Here is a 16,749-nt window from a genome sequence, read left to right on the forward strand (position 1 = left end):
CGTGGCAAGTTTTTAAAAGTACCAGAGCCATCTCGGCTGTGGTGTTTGTCCTCTACTGACTTTTCCCTTGAAATGGCTGCAGAAACAACAATCATTCTCTGCTCTGTTTGGCCTCGCTGTTGGTTGGACTGCTCAAGAGAGCTGCTTGGTGCTTGCAATGGCACTGTTTGCACCTTGTAACTGCAGCCGTAGCTTTGGTTTCCCTCTTCACGGTCTCCTAGCATCTTAAACAGTCAGCCTTCCTGCACAAAGAGCGCAGGAAAGGATGTGGCAAAATACACAAGGCCACCTGTCTGCGTCAGTGCCATTGCTGATTAGTCTGGATGGGGAGAGATGCATCTTTGCTGGCGTTTGCCTGCTGCACACCTGGGAGAGAAACAGCCGTTATTAGACTTGCAGTTCCTTCTGAAGTGCCCACGATAAGGACCGAGTGCATTTCCTGCAGCTTTCTCTGCAGATGTGCTCCTCACCTTGAAATCCTCCTTGTTGGTTCCCAGCTCCTCACCGTGGCCTGTGCTCTCTGTTTCAGACTGAGAACAAGGGGAAGCCCCTGCTGGACCATGAGGTGGCACCTGTGAACATTCCAGCTATTGCTGCTGCCCATGCTATTAAGAGACACATTGCCCAGGCAGCGGATGAACTCTCCTTTGAGGTAAGCAGTTCAAGGCGTTCCTTGTTGTTCAATTTTACAATGGCAAATGCCTTCACAGCTGCACTGGTGCAAGTGCTCTCACGCTCGGCGATGTTTGGCAGTGCAGAAGAATGCAGTCATTTGAGCTGTGCTTTCCTCCCAGCCGTGCTGAAGCTGGGATTGACGTTGCAATCTCTTGCAGGTGGGAGACATCATCTGTGTCATCGACATGCCACCAAAGGAGCTGACCCCCTGGTGGAGAGGCAAGCTCGGCTTCCAGGTAGGCACAAGCTTCAGACTGGAGAGTGCAACTTCAGTAAAGGCAGGAATCTCAGCTTAGAGCTGCTCTGCCTGCACAGGATGCCTAGTGGACATAAACAGTTTCCCTGTGTCGGTGTCAAGGGACCTTGCCTTTGGCTGCTAATGTTGAAAAATTATTACCTTTATGCTGTGAACTATGGCCATTTTCTGCTGGATAGTCTTATGGAACGTCAGGCAAGCACGTTCCGAGGGAAATGTTACGTGGCTTTTGGTTTAACAGTTCAGACCTGAGAAGTTCTGCATGCAATAGTTGGCCTCTCTTCTTGTTACAGGTTGGATTTTTCCCAGGGGAGTGTGTGGAACTCATTAATAAGAACATTCCTGAGGCACTCATCAATTCTGTGCCAAAGCCAGGTATGGATGTTACATTTGATGGTGTGGGAAAGCAAAATGAAGTCTTTTTGGGGGTATGTTCCATGTTTAGTACCTCCTTTATCCATCCCACATTGTCCTCTGGGTTGATGATTCTTCATGCACACCATGGGGCAGAGATTTGGCCCAATCCTCCTGGGTTTATGACTGGACTTGGGGAAACTATAGAATACTCATGGAATGGCTTGGGATGGAAAGGAACCTCAGGGATCATCATGCTCCAACCCTCCTGCCTCAGGATGGTCTCCCAGCCCCCACATTTAATGTGAGACTAGATCAGGCTGCCCAGGGCCCCATCCAGCCTGGCCTTGGGCTCCTCCAGAGATGGGGAAAATCCCTTTTTGTATGTACTGGTTGGTAATGTTCTTCCCGTTCTGACGTGCCCTGTAGAATGTGCTGTGCTCGGCCTCGTCCAACGGAGCCAGACCTGAAATGACCTGGTTTCTTCCTTTTGTTGTGCAGTGCCCAAGAAACGCAGCAAGATCCTCACCTTCCTTCGTTCCTTGGTGAAGGCCCGCCCAAAGAAACCGACCGAGCGGGAGGTGGAGAAGGAAAGGGTGTTTGGCTGTGACCTGGGAGAGCATCTTCTCCACTCCGGTCGTGATGGTAAGGAGCTGCCCATTCCTGAGATCTTCCCCTGCTGGGCATCTAAAGAAGATGAAAGGGAGCTCATATCTAGCAGGGGGCAGGCTGATAGCCGTGGAGACACGTCTAATGGGAGTTGATGGCTGAAGGATCAAGTGAGGCGGATGCTCCTAAGAGACAAGCACATCTGTATTTGCTTCAGCCAAGCCTGGCTGGGCTTAGTGGATGGGATGTGAAGCACAGCCTGCAGCAGGACTTGAATCAGGAGCTCCACTGACGGCTGGCACGTGTTCTTCAGTCCCCCAGGTCCTCCAGAGCTGCGCTGAGTTCATTGAGCAGCACGGCGTGGTGCAGGGGATATACCGCCTGTCCGGCGTCGCGTCCAACATCCAGAGACTGCGGTAAGAGTGCTGCGACTGACACAGCCTGAGTGCATCTGGTGTGGCTTTGGGCTTGCCTTCCTCTCGCTCAACCGGGTTTGCGTCCCTCTCTCCAGGCAGGAATTTGAGTCGGAGCAGATTCCTGAGCTCACCGTCCGTGACATTCACAGCGTGAGCTCCCTCTGCAAGATGTATTTCAGGGAGCTCCCGAACCCTCTGCTCACCCACCAGCTGTACGGCAAGTTCTCGGTAAGCACAAGGCCACGTCTTTCATTTCCCTCTTCCTGGGCCTCTTGGCAGATGGCTGCAGCAGTGCCCCAGCTCGGAGGCCCTTTTGCTGTCAGCCCCACGAGGTTTACTCGCAGTGCTGTACTAGCCTGATTGGTGTCTCGCTCCCTTTCTGCACTACTCCAGGATGCTGTTGGTGCCGCTACAGAGGAGGAGCGGCTGCTCAGAATGCAGGCCGTCATCCAGCAGCTGCCCGCTCCTCACTACAGGTCAGTGCTGCCCTCAGCCTGCTGAGCTCAGCCCTGCTGCATTGCAGAGGGCAACGATGCGGTTCCAGCCTTTGTCTTTCTGAATTCCAGCACGGCATGCTCGTTGGTGCTGAACGTTTGCCTCTCTTGTTTTCCAGGACTCTGGAGTATCTGATGAGACACTTGGCGTGTCTGGCTGGGAGCTCCAGTATAACAAACATGCATGCCAAGAACCTAGCCATTGTGTGGGCTCCAAACCTCTTAAGGTAAACTTCTGGTTCTGTTTCAACACAACACTTACATCTGTTCTCCATTAAAAAAAAAAACAGTGCTCCCTTTTTCTCCATCAAATGTGCTCTTCTTCTGTAAAATCTGTGGCTGACAGAAGAGCAGGAGCCTGAGCTGTTCTCCATCCCCACGGGCACAATGTCTAGGTGACAATTTCTGCAGTCTTGTTGAGATGGGACTGACGTGTCCTTGATCATCCAGGGGAATTTCTGCAGTGGCATCACTGATTGCCCACTGCGGAAGTCTCCAGAGCCTCAGCTGACAGCTTTTGGCTGCAACAATTCAGACTCGGGGAAACGGTCTTGGAGAAATGACTTCTAAAATCTGCCTTTTCTACAGATCACAGCAGAACGAGTCTGCCTGCGCCAGCGGAAGAGCTGCCTGCATGGAGCTGCAGACGCAGTCGGATGTGGTGGAATTCATCATCAACCACACCGACGTCCTCTTCGGCTCCAAATCCGGAGCAGACATTGCAGATGCAGCAGGTGAGTGTCTTCCTCCATTAGCTTGATCTTGACCTGACACCTTGACCAAATGCAGGCCTTCTCCGGGACCTTTGAGATACTCTTTTACCATCAAGGGGACAGCAGACCTCTGGACTTCCATTAGGGTATGGCATCCTGTTGCTGGATGCTGAGAATGTCCAAGCCCAAACTTCACAAGGAGGAAACCGTCATTATTATGGTTTGCACGCAGGAAAAGCTTGATGCAAGTGTGGCAGCGAAGCTTTCTCAGTTCCCTGCCCCCATTTCCTTGGGTTTTTCCTTGCCTATTTTGATACAGTAAGCTGCTCTTAATGATGACCATGTCCTTTGCCATAAACACACCTCTTCCCACATGGTTATTTTGGGCTCCTCTTCTTCCAGTGGCTCGGATAAGCAAGCCTGAGAAAAATACAGCACCTCCCCCAGAACTGTGGTGGCTGTGCTGCTGCTTTCTGATCCTCGCTCTTACCTGTGGTTTTCCCTGACAGGGCACAATTCTCTCCCAGGGCCCAAGTCTGTGGGAGTCTCTTCTGCTGCCACAAAGCTGCTCAGCCTGGAGGAGGCACAGGCACAGAGGCGAGGCCACAGCACCTCTTCTGTGGTAACAGAGAGCAGCAGGGACATTGAAGTGGAAGAAAGCCCTGCAGCTGGGCAGGGCAAATTCCACACCGTCGTTGACTTTCCATCTGACAGGTAAAGAGGACTTTCTTTTCCAGCACCTAGCATCATTGTTTGGGTGGGTTTTTGTGTTTTCCTGCAGAAACCAGGCAGTGCTAGGAACAAGCAACTGCTGCCAAGAGCTCAGTGCTGCTCTTCCCTCACCCTGCACCACGCACGACTCACAGCATTGGCTGTTTTCTCTCTCCAGACAAAATCCACCCAGCAAGACTGAGGAATCACCAGCTAGCAGTTGGTGTTGCTGCTTCAGCCTCAGGAAGCCATCCTCTGGCAGCAAACGCCAACTGCAGCGCAATGCCAGGCAGCCCTCAGAAACAGCAGTGGTAGTCCTGGCAGGTAAGGGTGCAAATGCAGCTTCCAAATCCCTGCTTTTCAGGAACATACAATTCAAGCTTGCTCTGCACATGTATCTCTTTCTAGCGTTCAATCCCGTGCCTAAATCTTCACCCCTGATCAAGTACCACTGTCGTAATTCAGCTTGTGAAAGTTTGACACTAACCCCTGTGTATCCTTTCTAGGTGAATCGAGCCCTTGCCAAGCCATAAGATCCAGGGCAAGTAGCGAGGATGCTCTGTGTGCTTCCATCAGTGGAGAGCTCTTAGGAAGCACAAATTGCTGCAGTTCTAATAGCAGCCTTCCATCTAACAACATTAATGGAGAGAAGGAGCTCATCGAAGTCCATGCTCTCATTACACCTGGCTCTGCTGAAGTTGCTGACCTGAGCCTCCCAGACACCACAGTCACAAGTGTGGATTTTAACCCAGAGTCTCTGCAGTGCAGCCCATCTGAAGCACAGTGTGAGTGCCCCGACAGCAGCACCTCCATGCAGGAGCAGGTCAGCATCAGTGAAGAGGAGCAGAGCCTCTTGCAGGGGGACTTTCAATCAGGCCTCCAGTCCCAGGCACCGGACAGCAGCACTGAGAGCTCTGAGCCACTCTCGCCATGACAAGACAGGATGAGTCCCATCTTCACCGTGGACCTCTCACACCCTCCTGTCCTTTATATAATAATAAAAGCACACTCGTGCTCAACCAACGCCTTGACTGCCTCCAGAGTCTTCATTCACACGGACTGGGATGAATGCAGCACACAGCAAGGCACCCCAGCTTGCAATGCTGTGGCTGTGGGGTGCATGCAGCACAGCTCCGGGTTTGTTCCTGTTTTGTCTGGCTTTGGGATGTCTGCAGGGGGAGCTCTGCTACCATTTGGCATGGTAGCAAATAATCTCTCGCATCCTGGATGCTGCTCATGATACTCCCAAGCTTCCTGGCTGTGGCTTTGTGATGCTTTTCAGGGCCTTCTGATGCATTTTGATGCCTTGGATGTTGCTTAACACCTCCCTCCTCCCATCATGTCCTTTCCTGGCTCCCATCTACGAACTGGCCCTGCAGATCATCTCCAGACCTGTCATCAGCACACTGCGGCAGGAGAAGCTCCCCTGGCCAACGTCAGGCAGTACTGCTTGGTCTGCAGCTCAGTGGCCATTTCCCTTTTAGGCGGCTCCTGCAGAAGAATCAAGCAGCAGAACCTTTTGCTCACCCTGCACCACACAAATGCTGCAAAAGCAGAAACAACCTGGGAATCTCTGGTTTGCAAGACTTCACAGACACTTATTGACTGTGTCTGATGGTTCCCTCCCATCCTTGATTTCCTTCTCCCCTTCTCCTCGTCTGATCCCACTGCTGAGCCATGATCAAGCTGCCCAGTGTGGCAGAGCATCATGCAGAGCCGTGCTGGCACCTCCTCCCCTTCCTCTCCTGCAGCTCAGCCTGCAACCTGAGCAAGTTTTTTTCTGAGAAAGTGACCAGCTCTTTTCCATCCCTTTGCCCCTACAAACAGTTGTCCAGAGGATCTCGTCCAAGAATTCCTGGAACAGCCTGCAGCTGGCTCTCCTGAAGTTCAGGCTCCTGCCTTTGCTTCCTGCCAGGCCCGCATTCCTTGAGATCACCAACTCAAGGAGGGCATGGTCACTGCAGCCCTGACCGCCTCCTGTCGTAACCCCTGGTGTGCACCATGTCCAGCCATGCTTCCCTTCTGCTTGCTGTGCCCAATGCCTGCACCACAGAGTGATTCTCACTGCACTCCAGGAGTCTGTCAGATTGCTTGCAGCCAGCCATGCTGATTTCCCAGACTGACTGGAATCCCCCATCAGGATGAGAGTCAGTGAGTGCGATGCTTCTGCTGGCTGCAGTAAGCAGCTCCCACCAACAGGCTCTCTTTCCAGGCGGCTGTAGCAGACCCTCACCTCCAGAAGCCCTGCACTGCTGCACTTCCTAATTTTACCCACAAGTTCACAACCTGCTCATGGCTCTTCTGAGTTCTTTGCACTCAACTTCTCATCATAGGGGGCAAATCCCTTGCCTTCCAGAATTCCATAGTATCAATTGTGTCTGCTAATGTCAGGATTTTTTTTCTTTCTTTTCTTTTTCCATTTTCTAGGTAGGAAAATGAATTTCTGAGCCAGGAGAAGCAGAAGTGAAACAGTCTTCCTGGCACTGCTCAGGTTGCAGGAGTTGCCAAGTGCTCCTCAGGTAATGTGTGCTGAAGAGCTGACCTTGGTGGCAGGGGCTGTGGCTGCATTTTGTGCCTGTCATGCGGGAATCCAAGAAAGCCTATTCAGAGCAGGAGCTGCAGAGCGAGATAAACATCACGAGAAGGTAAGGCTGAGAAGCAAGGACACCTCCAGAAAGAAGAGAAAAACTGAGTCAAGTGAGCTGCGTGACGGCCGTGTGATGCTGACCATGATTGGAGGAAGAGCGCATGGCTGGGAATGACTGATGGCTCTGGTTGGATGGGTGCCTGTGTGCACAGAGTTAAGGAGTGTTTGTGGGATGTTTTGCTGGCATCTAACGGCTGTAAGGGGAAGTCAAGAGAGAAAACTTGTGAATGCATAGAAGGGATGTTAAAATCTGGAACAGACTGTTTGGATCAGTCACAGCTGAGTCCAGATTGCCACACTGTCAGAACCTGGGGCCTAGGATTTTCCTTTAAGAGTGCCAACTGCTCATTTTAAATGATAAAAAGTAACATTGAAAAAAGCTTCCCTCCTTGCATTAGAATAAGGCATTGATATTTGATGTTTCTGTCTTTCCATTCCTTTAGCAGCCTGGGTGTTGATGCAGCTGTATGCATCTGCTGCCCTCTCCTTCTGTTTTGTGTAAAAGAACAGTAAAATATGCAATCAGTGTGAGATCTTTCTGAAGTATTTTACTTTATTTGCCCCTAGGCTGCAATGGCTGGGAAATGGCAGTGTCACCCAGGAGCCCACACGGCAACCTGATGTCTCATTGTTGGGGTCTATTGGAAACCACCACGATGACAAAAGAATGCCTGGGATTCCTCCGGCCCAAATGCCAAACCTTGCACTTGGCTGTGCTGAACCTCATGAGGTTCACCCAGGCCCACCTCTCAAGTCTGCTGAGCTCAAACAGATGTCCTTTTTCTCGTGTCCTTCCATTCCGAGTCCATCTGTTCCCCAAAGCAAAAGAATTTGGAGGGAACCACCGACAGTTATGTGAGCGATTTCAGCGTCTATTTCTGATCATGGCAACAACTTCAGAGGTCACACTTAATTTACGGTGCCCGTTGTAATTCTGACCAAGGCTGCAGTTGCAGCTGACTTCCCAAGGCTGCAAGACGTGGTGGTGACACAGCCTTGTGCTTCTGCATTAGTGCTCATCCCACGTTTCCTTTCTCTGTCTCGCAGGTCAGCTCCTGCTGGAAGCAGATGGTATCCCAGTGTGAATGAAGGTCAGTGCAGGAGCAGCTGCTGACGGGAGGAAGGAAGTCCATGCTGAAGAGCTCTGAAGCATCTGCAGGTATGGTTCTGGAGGAGGCAGCAGTGATGTCGGAGGGCTCCCAGCAGGAAGCTGTCTCATCCAAATGCTTGCTGAGTGGTTGGAAGGGAGCTTTCTGCATGACAGCAGCACCAGTTGCTTGCTTCAAATGCTGCAAAGACAAGGATTAGCACGAGTTCCAGTATCTACAGTATCATCACGAATCACGATAGGATTACAATGTGTCCTCATACAAACGCAGCCATTTCTCTCTGAGTCCAAAGGCTGTCCGGAAAGCATCTTTGAGGTCTCTCACACCAAACCACTGCTGTCCGTGTGGGATCTGACTCATTAGGGTATAGGGGTTAGGAACCACAGGCTGTCTTTTGAGAATGGGTTCAGTCATTTCCTTACATCTTGCACCAGCCGATACGTGCCGTCTGCCTTTCGTGCCGACAGGATTGGGGTGTTATAAGGCCACAGACAAGGTTCCAGAAGACCATCCTTAACCACTGTCTGTGTTACAGCTTTTAGACCCACTCTCCCTTCTAAGGCTATGGGATATTGTTGCTGTTTCACAGCTCCACTCCCTCCTTGGGCAGTTCTTTGTAAGGGAAAATTGTGAGTCCACCCCGATTTCCTTCCCCTGCCCACACCTTTGGATTCATTTCTTCTTCATCACAGCTGATAACACATTCATTGACACCTGATATCTGTTTCACAGACTTGCAGCTGTAATCCTCATTTAACTGTTAAATCTCTCCCCCATAAATCGGTCCCTGCTTCAGGCACACAGAACAATTGCCCTGCAACTATTTTATCTTTCCATTTTAGTTCTGTGGTCTCCAAGAGTGGAGCTGTCACTTCTGATCCCTCAGCCCCACTTATGCACAACAGCCACATCCAGATACACGTCTGGTACCTCTGAACTAGCTAATGCTGTAGGATGGAATGTTGTTTCTGCACTGGCTATCAAATGTGGGATTGCTCTGAAGCAGTACAGCACGATGTGTTTTGTAATTTGCCCTTAGAAACAGTTTGAAAAAGTAGAAAGACTTTATTAGTATTAGTATTAGTAAAAAGAAGTTATTTCATAACATATTTTAGAAATACAGTTGTTCAATCATGTGATCAATTCTCACTTACAGAACTGTAATAGTTACAAATTGCATGGGTTTAGTATTAAGGACCAGAAAGCATGTTGTAAGGCCATTCTGTTTGGATAGGAGAAGCTCAGCAAAAGAAAAACAGACTCCAAAGAAGCCAGGGCCTCCACACAACGCCAAACTGACTCACTCTGTGGGCAGGTTGGGATGCAACAGGCAGGCATCAAGAGACTCCCCTCTGTCCTCCTTCCAAACTTCTCTCTCTTCAGGGATGAGCAGGTGTCCAGAAATAGTGGCCAAGTGTTGATAAGCAGCTGTCAGGCGTTCAATAATTAGCAGTATACCTGCTGAGCTAGCAACAATTGGTGTTTAGCCAGTCACACACACACACACAGAATGGCCCGGGTTGGAAGGGACCTCAAGGATCACGAATCTCCAACCCCCTGCCACAGGCAGGACCACCAACATCTGTAGCACTGCACATATGCACACTGCTGGATAGAAACACCAGTGTGGAAAAAAACTGTATGCTGTGGATGCAAAGGGTGAATCAGAATGGCATAACAGCTGTCATACAAGGAAAAGCAATCCTTTACCTGCTGTGACATGCTCATGGCAACACCAATGCAGATGCCAGCAGCTGATGCCCACAAGGACAGCCAGCCTGGACTTATTTTCATTACATATCTTTGTCCTGATGTCCTTCTACAAGCTGGAACATTTCACCATCTCAGCAGAAGAGTGCAGGAGGGGTCCAAGTTACAGGCACACTCTCCTCTTTTTCTGGCACACAAAGAGAAAATGAAAACCAGATGTGTTTAACCGCCTATGGCAAACACCAGACTTTCCATCCTTACAGTCTTCCTGACTTCAGCAATAATTGAAACAACATCCCACTCACCTTTGCCATGTCTGGCAGAGGTTGCAGCTCTTTCTATTGCATCCCTCTAGCTTTCAAGTCAAGAGCTCCTGTGTCACACAAGGAAAAGCAATCTTTTACCTGCTGTGCCATGCTCATGGCAGCAGCAATGCAGATGCCAGCAGCTGATGCCCACAAGGACAGCCAGCCTGGACTTATTTTCATTACATATCTTTGTCCTGATGTCCTTCTAGAAGCTGGGACATTTCTCCCTCTGAGCAGCAGAGGCCAGGAGGGGTCCAAGGTGAGGGCACACTCTGCTCTTTATCTGGCACTCAAAGAGAAAGAGAAAATGAAAACCAGATGTGTTTCCCTGCCCATGGCAAACACCAGCCTTTCCATCCTTACAGTCCTTCCTGACATCAGCAGCAACTGAAACAACATCCCACTCACCTTTGCCATGTCTGGCAGAGGTTGCAGCTCTTTCTATTGCATCCCTCTAGCTTTCAAGTCAAGAGCTCCTGTGTCACACAAGGAAAAGCAATCTTTTACGTCCTGTGCCATGCTCATGGCAGCAGCAATGCAGATGCCAGCAGCTGATGCCCACAAGGACTGCCAGCCTGGACTTATTTTCATTACATATCCTTGTCCTGATGTCCTTCTAGAAGCTGGAACATTTTTCCATCTCAGCAGCAGAGGGCAGGAGGGGTCCAAGGTGAGGGCACACTCTGCTCTTTTTCTGGCACACAAAGAGAAAATGAAAACCAGATGTGTTTCCCTGCCCATGGCAAACACCAGCCTTTCCATCCTTAAAGTCCTCCTGACATCAGCACTAATTGAAACAACATCCCACTCACCTTTGCAATGTCTGGCAGAGGTTGCAGCTCTTTCTATTGCATCCCTCTAGCTTTCAAGTCAAGAGCTCCTGTGTCACACAAGGAAAAGCAATCTTTTACCTTCTTTGCCATGCTCATGGCAGCAGCAATGCAGATGCCAGCAGCTGATGCCCACAAGGACAGCCAGCCTGGACTTATTTTCATTACATATCTTTGTCCTGATGTCCTTCTAGAAGCTGGAACATTTCTCCCTCTGAGCAGCAGAGGACAGGATGGGTCCAAGGTGAGGGCACACTCTGCTCTTTATCTGGCACTCAAAGAGAAAGAGAAAATGAAAACCAGCTGTGTTTCCCTGCCCATGGCAAACATCAGACTTTCCATCCTTACAGTCCTTCCTGCAATCATCAGCAATGGAAGCAACATCCGACTCACCTTTGCCATGTCTGGCAGAGGTTGCAGCTCTTTCTATTGCATCCCTCTTGCTTTCAAGTCAAGAGCTCCTGTGTCACACAAGGGAACGCCATCTTTTACCTGCTTTGCCATGCTCATGGCAGCAGAAGTCCAGATGCCAGCAGCTGATGCCCACAAGGACATCCAGCCTGGACTTATTTTCATTACATATCTTTGTCCTGATGTCCTTCTAGAAGCTCTAACATTTCTCAGCAGCAGCAGAGGAGGGCAGGAGGGGTCCAAGGTGAGGGCACACTCTGCTCTTTTTCTGGCACACAAAGAGAAAATAAAAACAAGATGAGTTTCCCTGCCCATGGGAAACACCAGACGTACCATCCTTAAAGTCCTCCTGACATCAGCACTAATCGAAACAACATCCCACTCACCTTTGCCATGTCTGGCAGAGGTTGCAGCTCTTTCTATTGCATCCCTCTAGCTTTCAAGTCAAGAGCTCCTGTGTCACACAAGGAAACGCAATCTTTTACCTGCTGTGCCATGCTCATGGCAGCAGCAATGCAGATGCCAGCAGCTGATGCCCACAAGGACAGCCAGCCTGGACTTATTTTCATTACATATCTTTGTCCTGATGTCCTTCTACAAGCTGGAACATTTCTCCATCTCAGTAGAAGAGGGCAGGAGGGATCCAAGGTGAGGGCACACTCTGCTCTTTATCTGGCACTCAAAGAGAAAGAGAAAATGAAAACCAGATGTGTTTCCCTGCCCATGGCAAACACCAGCCTTTCCATCCTTACAGTCCTTCCTGACATCTGCAATAATTGAAACAACATCCCACTCACCTTTGCCATGTCTGGCAGAGGTTGCAGCTCTTTCTATTGCATCCCTCTAGCTGTCAAGTCAAGAGCTCCTGTGTCACACAAGGAAAAGCAATCTTTTACCTGCTGTGCCATGCTCATGGCAGCAGCAATGCAGATGCCAGCAGCTGATGCCCACAAGGACAGCCAGCCTGGACTTATTTTCATTACATATCCTTGTCCTGATGTCCTTCTACAAGCTGGAACATTTCTCCATCTCAGCAGAAGAGGGCAGGAGGGGTCCAAGGTGAGGGCACACTCTGCTCTTTTTCTGGCACACAAAGGGAAAATGAAAACCAGATGTCTTTCCCTGCCCATGGCAAACACCAGCCTTTCCATCCTTAAAGTCCTTCCTGACATCAGCAGCAACTGAAACAACATCCCACTCACCTTTGCCATGTCTGGCAGAGGTTGCAGCTCTTTCTATTGCATCCCTCTAGCTGTCAAGTCAAGTGCTCCTGTGTCACACAAGGAAAAGCAATCTTTTACCTGCTGTGCCATGCTCATGGCAGCAGCAATGCAGATGCCAGCAGCTGATGCCCACAAGGACAGCCAGCCTGGACTTATTTTCATCACATATCCTTGTCCTGATGTCCTTCTACAAGCTGGAACATTTCTCCATCTCAGCAGAAGAGGGCAGGAGGGGTCCAAGGCGAGGGCACACTCTGCTTTTTGTCTGGCACTCAAAGAGAAAGAGAAAATGAAAACCAGATGTGTTTCCCAGCCCATGGCAAACACCAGCCTTTCCATCCTTACAGTCCTTCCTGCAATCAGCAGCAATGGAAACAACTTCCCACTCACCTTTGCCATGTCTGGCAGAGGTTGCAGCTCTTTCTATTGCATCCCTCTAGCTTTCAATCAAGAGCTGCTGTGTCACACAAGGAAAAGCAATCTTTTACCTGCTGTGCCATGCTCATGGCAGCAGACATGCAGATGCCAGCAGCTGATGCCCACAAGGACAGCCAGCCTGGACTTATTTTCATTACATATCTTTGTCCTGATGTCCTTCTAGAAGCTGGGACATTTCTCACTCTGAGCAGCAGAGGGCAGGATGGGTCCAAGGTGAGGGCACACTCTGCTCTTTAACTGGCACTCAAAGAGAAAGAGAAAATGAAAACCAGATGTGTTTCCCAGCCCATGGCAAACACCAGCCTTTCCATCCTTACAGTCCTTCCTGACATCTGCAATAATTGAAACAACATCCCACTCACCTTTGCCATGTCTGGCAGAGGTTGCAGCTCTTTCTATTGCATCCCTCTAGCTGTCAAGTCAAGAGCTCCTGTGTCACACAAGGAAAAGCAATCTTTTACCTGCTGTGCCATGCTCATGGCAGCAGCAATGCAGATGCCAGCAGCTGATGCCCACAAGGACAGCCAGCCTGGACTTATTTTCATTACATATCCTTGTCCTGATGTCCTTCTACAAGCTGGAACATTTCTCCATCTCAGCAGAAGAGGGCAGGAGGGGTCCAAGGTGAGGGCACACTCTGCTCTTTTTCTGGCACACAAAGGGAAAATGAAAACCAGATGTCTTTCCCTGCCCATGGCAAACACCAGCCTTTCCATCCTTACAGTCCTTCCTGACATCAGCAGCAACTGAAACAACATCCCACTCACCTTTGCCATGTCTGGCAGAGGTTGCAGCTCTTTCTATTGCATCCCTCTAGCTGTCAAGTCAAGTGCTCCTGTGTCACACAAGGAAAAGCAATCTTTTACCTGCTGTGCCATGCTCATGGCAGCAGCAATGCAGATGCCAGCAGCTGATGCCCACAAGGACAGCCAGCCTGGACTTATTTTCATCACATATCCTTGTCCTGATGTCCTTCTACAAGCTGGAACATTTCTCCATCTCAGCAGAAGAGGGCAGGAGGTGTCCAAGGCGAGGGCACACTCTGCTTTTTGTCTGGCACTCAAAGAGAAAGAGAAAATGAAAACCAGATGTGTTTCCCAGCCCATGGCAAACACCAGCCTTTCCATCCTTACAGTCCTTCCTGCAATCATCATCAATGGAAACAACTTCCCACTCACCTTTGCCATGTCTGGCAGAGGTTGCAGCTCTTTCTATTGCATCCCTCTAGCTTTCAATCAAGAGCTGCTGTGTCACACAAGGAAAAGCAATCTTTTACCTGCTGTGCCATGCTCATGGCAGCAGCAATGCAGATGCCAGCAGCTGATGCCCACAAGGACAGCCAGCCTGGACTTATTTTCATTACATATCTTTGTCCTGATGTCCTTCTAGAAGCTGGGACATTTCTCACTCTGAGCAGCCGAGGGCAGGATGGGTCCAAGGTGAGGGCACACTCTGCTCTTTAACTGGCACTCAAAGAGAAAGAGAAAATGAAAACCAGATGTGTTTCCCTGCCCATGGCAAACACCAGCCTTTCCATCCTTACAGTCCTTCCTGACATCTGCACTAATTGAAACAACATCCCACTCACCTTTGCCATGTCTGGCAGAGGTTGCAGCTCTTTCTATTGCATCCCTCTAGCTTTCAAGTCAAGAGCTCCTGTGTCACACAAGGAAAAGCAATCTTTTACCTGCTTTGCCATGCTCATGGCAGCAGCAATGCAGATGCCAGCAGCTGATGCCCACAAGGACAGCCAGCCTGGACTTATTTTCATTACATATCTTTGTCCTGATGTCCTTCTAGAAGCTTGGACATTTCTCCCTCTGAGCAGCAGAGGGCAAGAGAGTTCCAAGTTGATGGCAAACTATCCCATGTTTATCTGGCACTCAAAGAGAAAGAGAAAATGAAAACCAGATGTGTTTCCCTGCCCATGGCAAACACCAGCCTTTCCATCCTTACAGTCCTCCTGACATCAGCACTAATTGAAACAACATCCCACTCACCCTTGCCATGTCTGCCAGAGGTTGCAGCTCTTTCTATTGCATCCCTCTAGCTTTCAAGTCAAGAGCTCCTGTGTCACACAAGGAAAAGCAATCTTTTACCTGCTGTGCCATGCTCATGGCAGCAGCAATGCAGATGCCAGCAGCTGATGCCCACAAGGACAGCCAGCCTGGACTTATTTTCATTACATATATTTGTCCTGATGTCCTTCTACAAGCTGGAACATTTCTCCATCTCAACAGAAGAGGGCAGGAGGGGTCCAAGGTGAGGGCACACTCTGCTCTTTATCTGGCACTCAAAGAGAAAGAGAAAATGAAAACCAGATGTGTTTCCCAGCCCATGGCAAACACCAGCCTTTCCATCCTTACAGTCCTTCCTGACATCAGCAGCAATGGAAACAACATCCCACTCACCTTTGCCTTGTCTGGCAGAGGTTGCAGCTCTTTCTATTGCATCCCTCTAGCTTTCAAGTCAAGAGCTCCTGTGTCACACAAGGAAAAGCAATCTTTTACCTGCTTTGCCATGCTCATGGCAGCAGCAATGCAGATGCCAGCAGCTGATGCCCACAAGGACAGACAGCCTGGACTTATTTTCATTACATATCCTTGTCCTGATGTCCTTCTAGAAGCTTGGACATTTCTCCATCTCAGCAGAAGTGGGCAGGAGGGGTCCAAGGTAAGGGCACACTCTGCTCTTTATCTGGCACTCAAAGAGAAAGAGAAAATGAAAACCAGATGTGTTTCCCTGCCCATGGCAAACACCAGCCTTTCCATCCTTACAGTCCTCCTGACATCAGCACTAACTGAAACAACATCCCACTCACCTTTGCCATGTCTGGCAGAGGTTGCAACTCTTTCTATTGCATCCCTCTAGCTTTCAAGTCAAGAGCTCCTGTGTCACACAAGGAAAAGCAATCTTTTACCTGCTGTGCCATGCTCATGGCAGCAGACATGCAGATGCCAGCAGCTGATGCCCACAAGGACAGCCAGCCTGCACTTATTTTCATTACTTATCTTTGTCCTGATGTCCTTCTACAAGCTGGAACATTTCTCCATCTCAGCAGAAGAGGGCAGGAGGGGTCCAAGGTGAGGGCACACTCTCCTCTTTATCTGGCACTCAAAGAGAAAGAGAAAATGAAAACAAGATGTGTTTCCCAGCCCATGGCAAACACCAGCCTTTCCATCCTTACAGTCCTTCCTGACATCAGCACTAATTGAAACAACATCCCACTCACCCTTGCCATGTCTGCCAGAGGTTGCAGCTCTTTCTATTGCATCCCTCTAGCTTTCAAGTCAAGAGCTCCTGTGTCACACAAGGAAAAGCAATCTTTTACCTGCTTTGCCATGCTCATGGCAGCAGCAATGCAGATGCCAGCAGCTGATGCCCACAAGGACTGCCAGCCTGGACTTATTTTCATTACATATCTTTGTCCTGATGTCCTTCCAGAAGATGGAACATTTCTCCATCTCAGCAGCAGAGGGCAGGATGGGTCCAAGGTGAGGGCACACTCTGCTCTTTATCTGGCACTCAAAGAGAAAGAGAAAATGAAAACCAGATGTGTTTCCCTGCCCATGGCAAACACCAGCCTTTCCATCCTTACAGTCCTTCCTGACATCTGCAATAATTGAAACAACATCCCACTCACCTTTGCCATGTCTGGCAGAGGTTGCAGCTCTTTCTATTGCATCCCTCTAGCTGTCAAGTCAAGAGCTCCTGTGTCACACAAGGAAAAGCAATCTTTTACCTGCTGTGCCATGCTCATGGCAGCAGCAATGCAGATGCCAGCAGCTGATGCCCACAAGGACAGCCAGCCTGGACTTATTTTCATTACATATCCTTGTCCTGAT

The 16,749-nt window shown here is 49.6% G+C and overlaps 1 protein-coding gene across 1 annotated transcript; it reads left to right on the forward strand.

The window, feature by feature from the left end:
• The first annotated feature begins 832 nt into the window (after positions 1 to 832).
• On the forward strand, positions 833 to 3,583 carry LOC149912541 (rho GTPase-activating protein 32-like). Its single transcript, XM_090132460.1, has 8 exons — positions 833 to 911; positions 1,225 to 1,306; positions 1,787 to 1,930; positions 2,208 to 2,310; positions 2,406 to 2,538; positions 2,704 to 2,786; positions 2,924 to 3,031; positions 3,393 to 3,583. The coding sequence occupies exons 1-8, from the start codon at positions 861 to 863 to the stop codon at positions 3,562 to 3,564; spliced, it is 876 nt and encodes a 291-aa protein (XP_089988586.1). The 5' UTR covers positions 833 to 860; the 3' UTR covers positions 3,565 to 3,583.
• The last annotated feature ends 13,166 nt before the right edge of the window (positions 3,584 to 16,749 follow it).

This window comes from Phasianus colchicus, chromosome Z, assembly GCF_987193195.1.
Source record: "Phasianus colchicus chromosome Z, bPhaCol1.hap1.1, whole genome shotgun sequence".
Classification (NCBI taxonomy): domain Eukaryota; kingdom Metazoa; phylum Chordata; class Aves; order Galliformes; family Phasianidae; genus Phasianus; species Phasianus colchicus.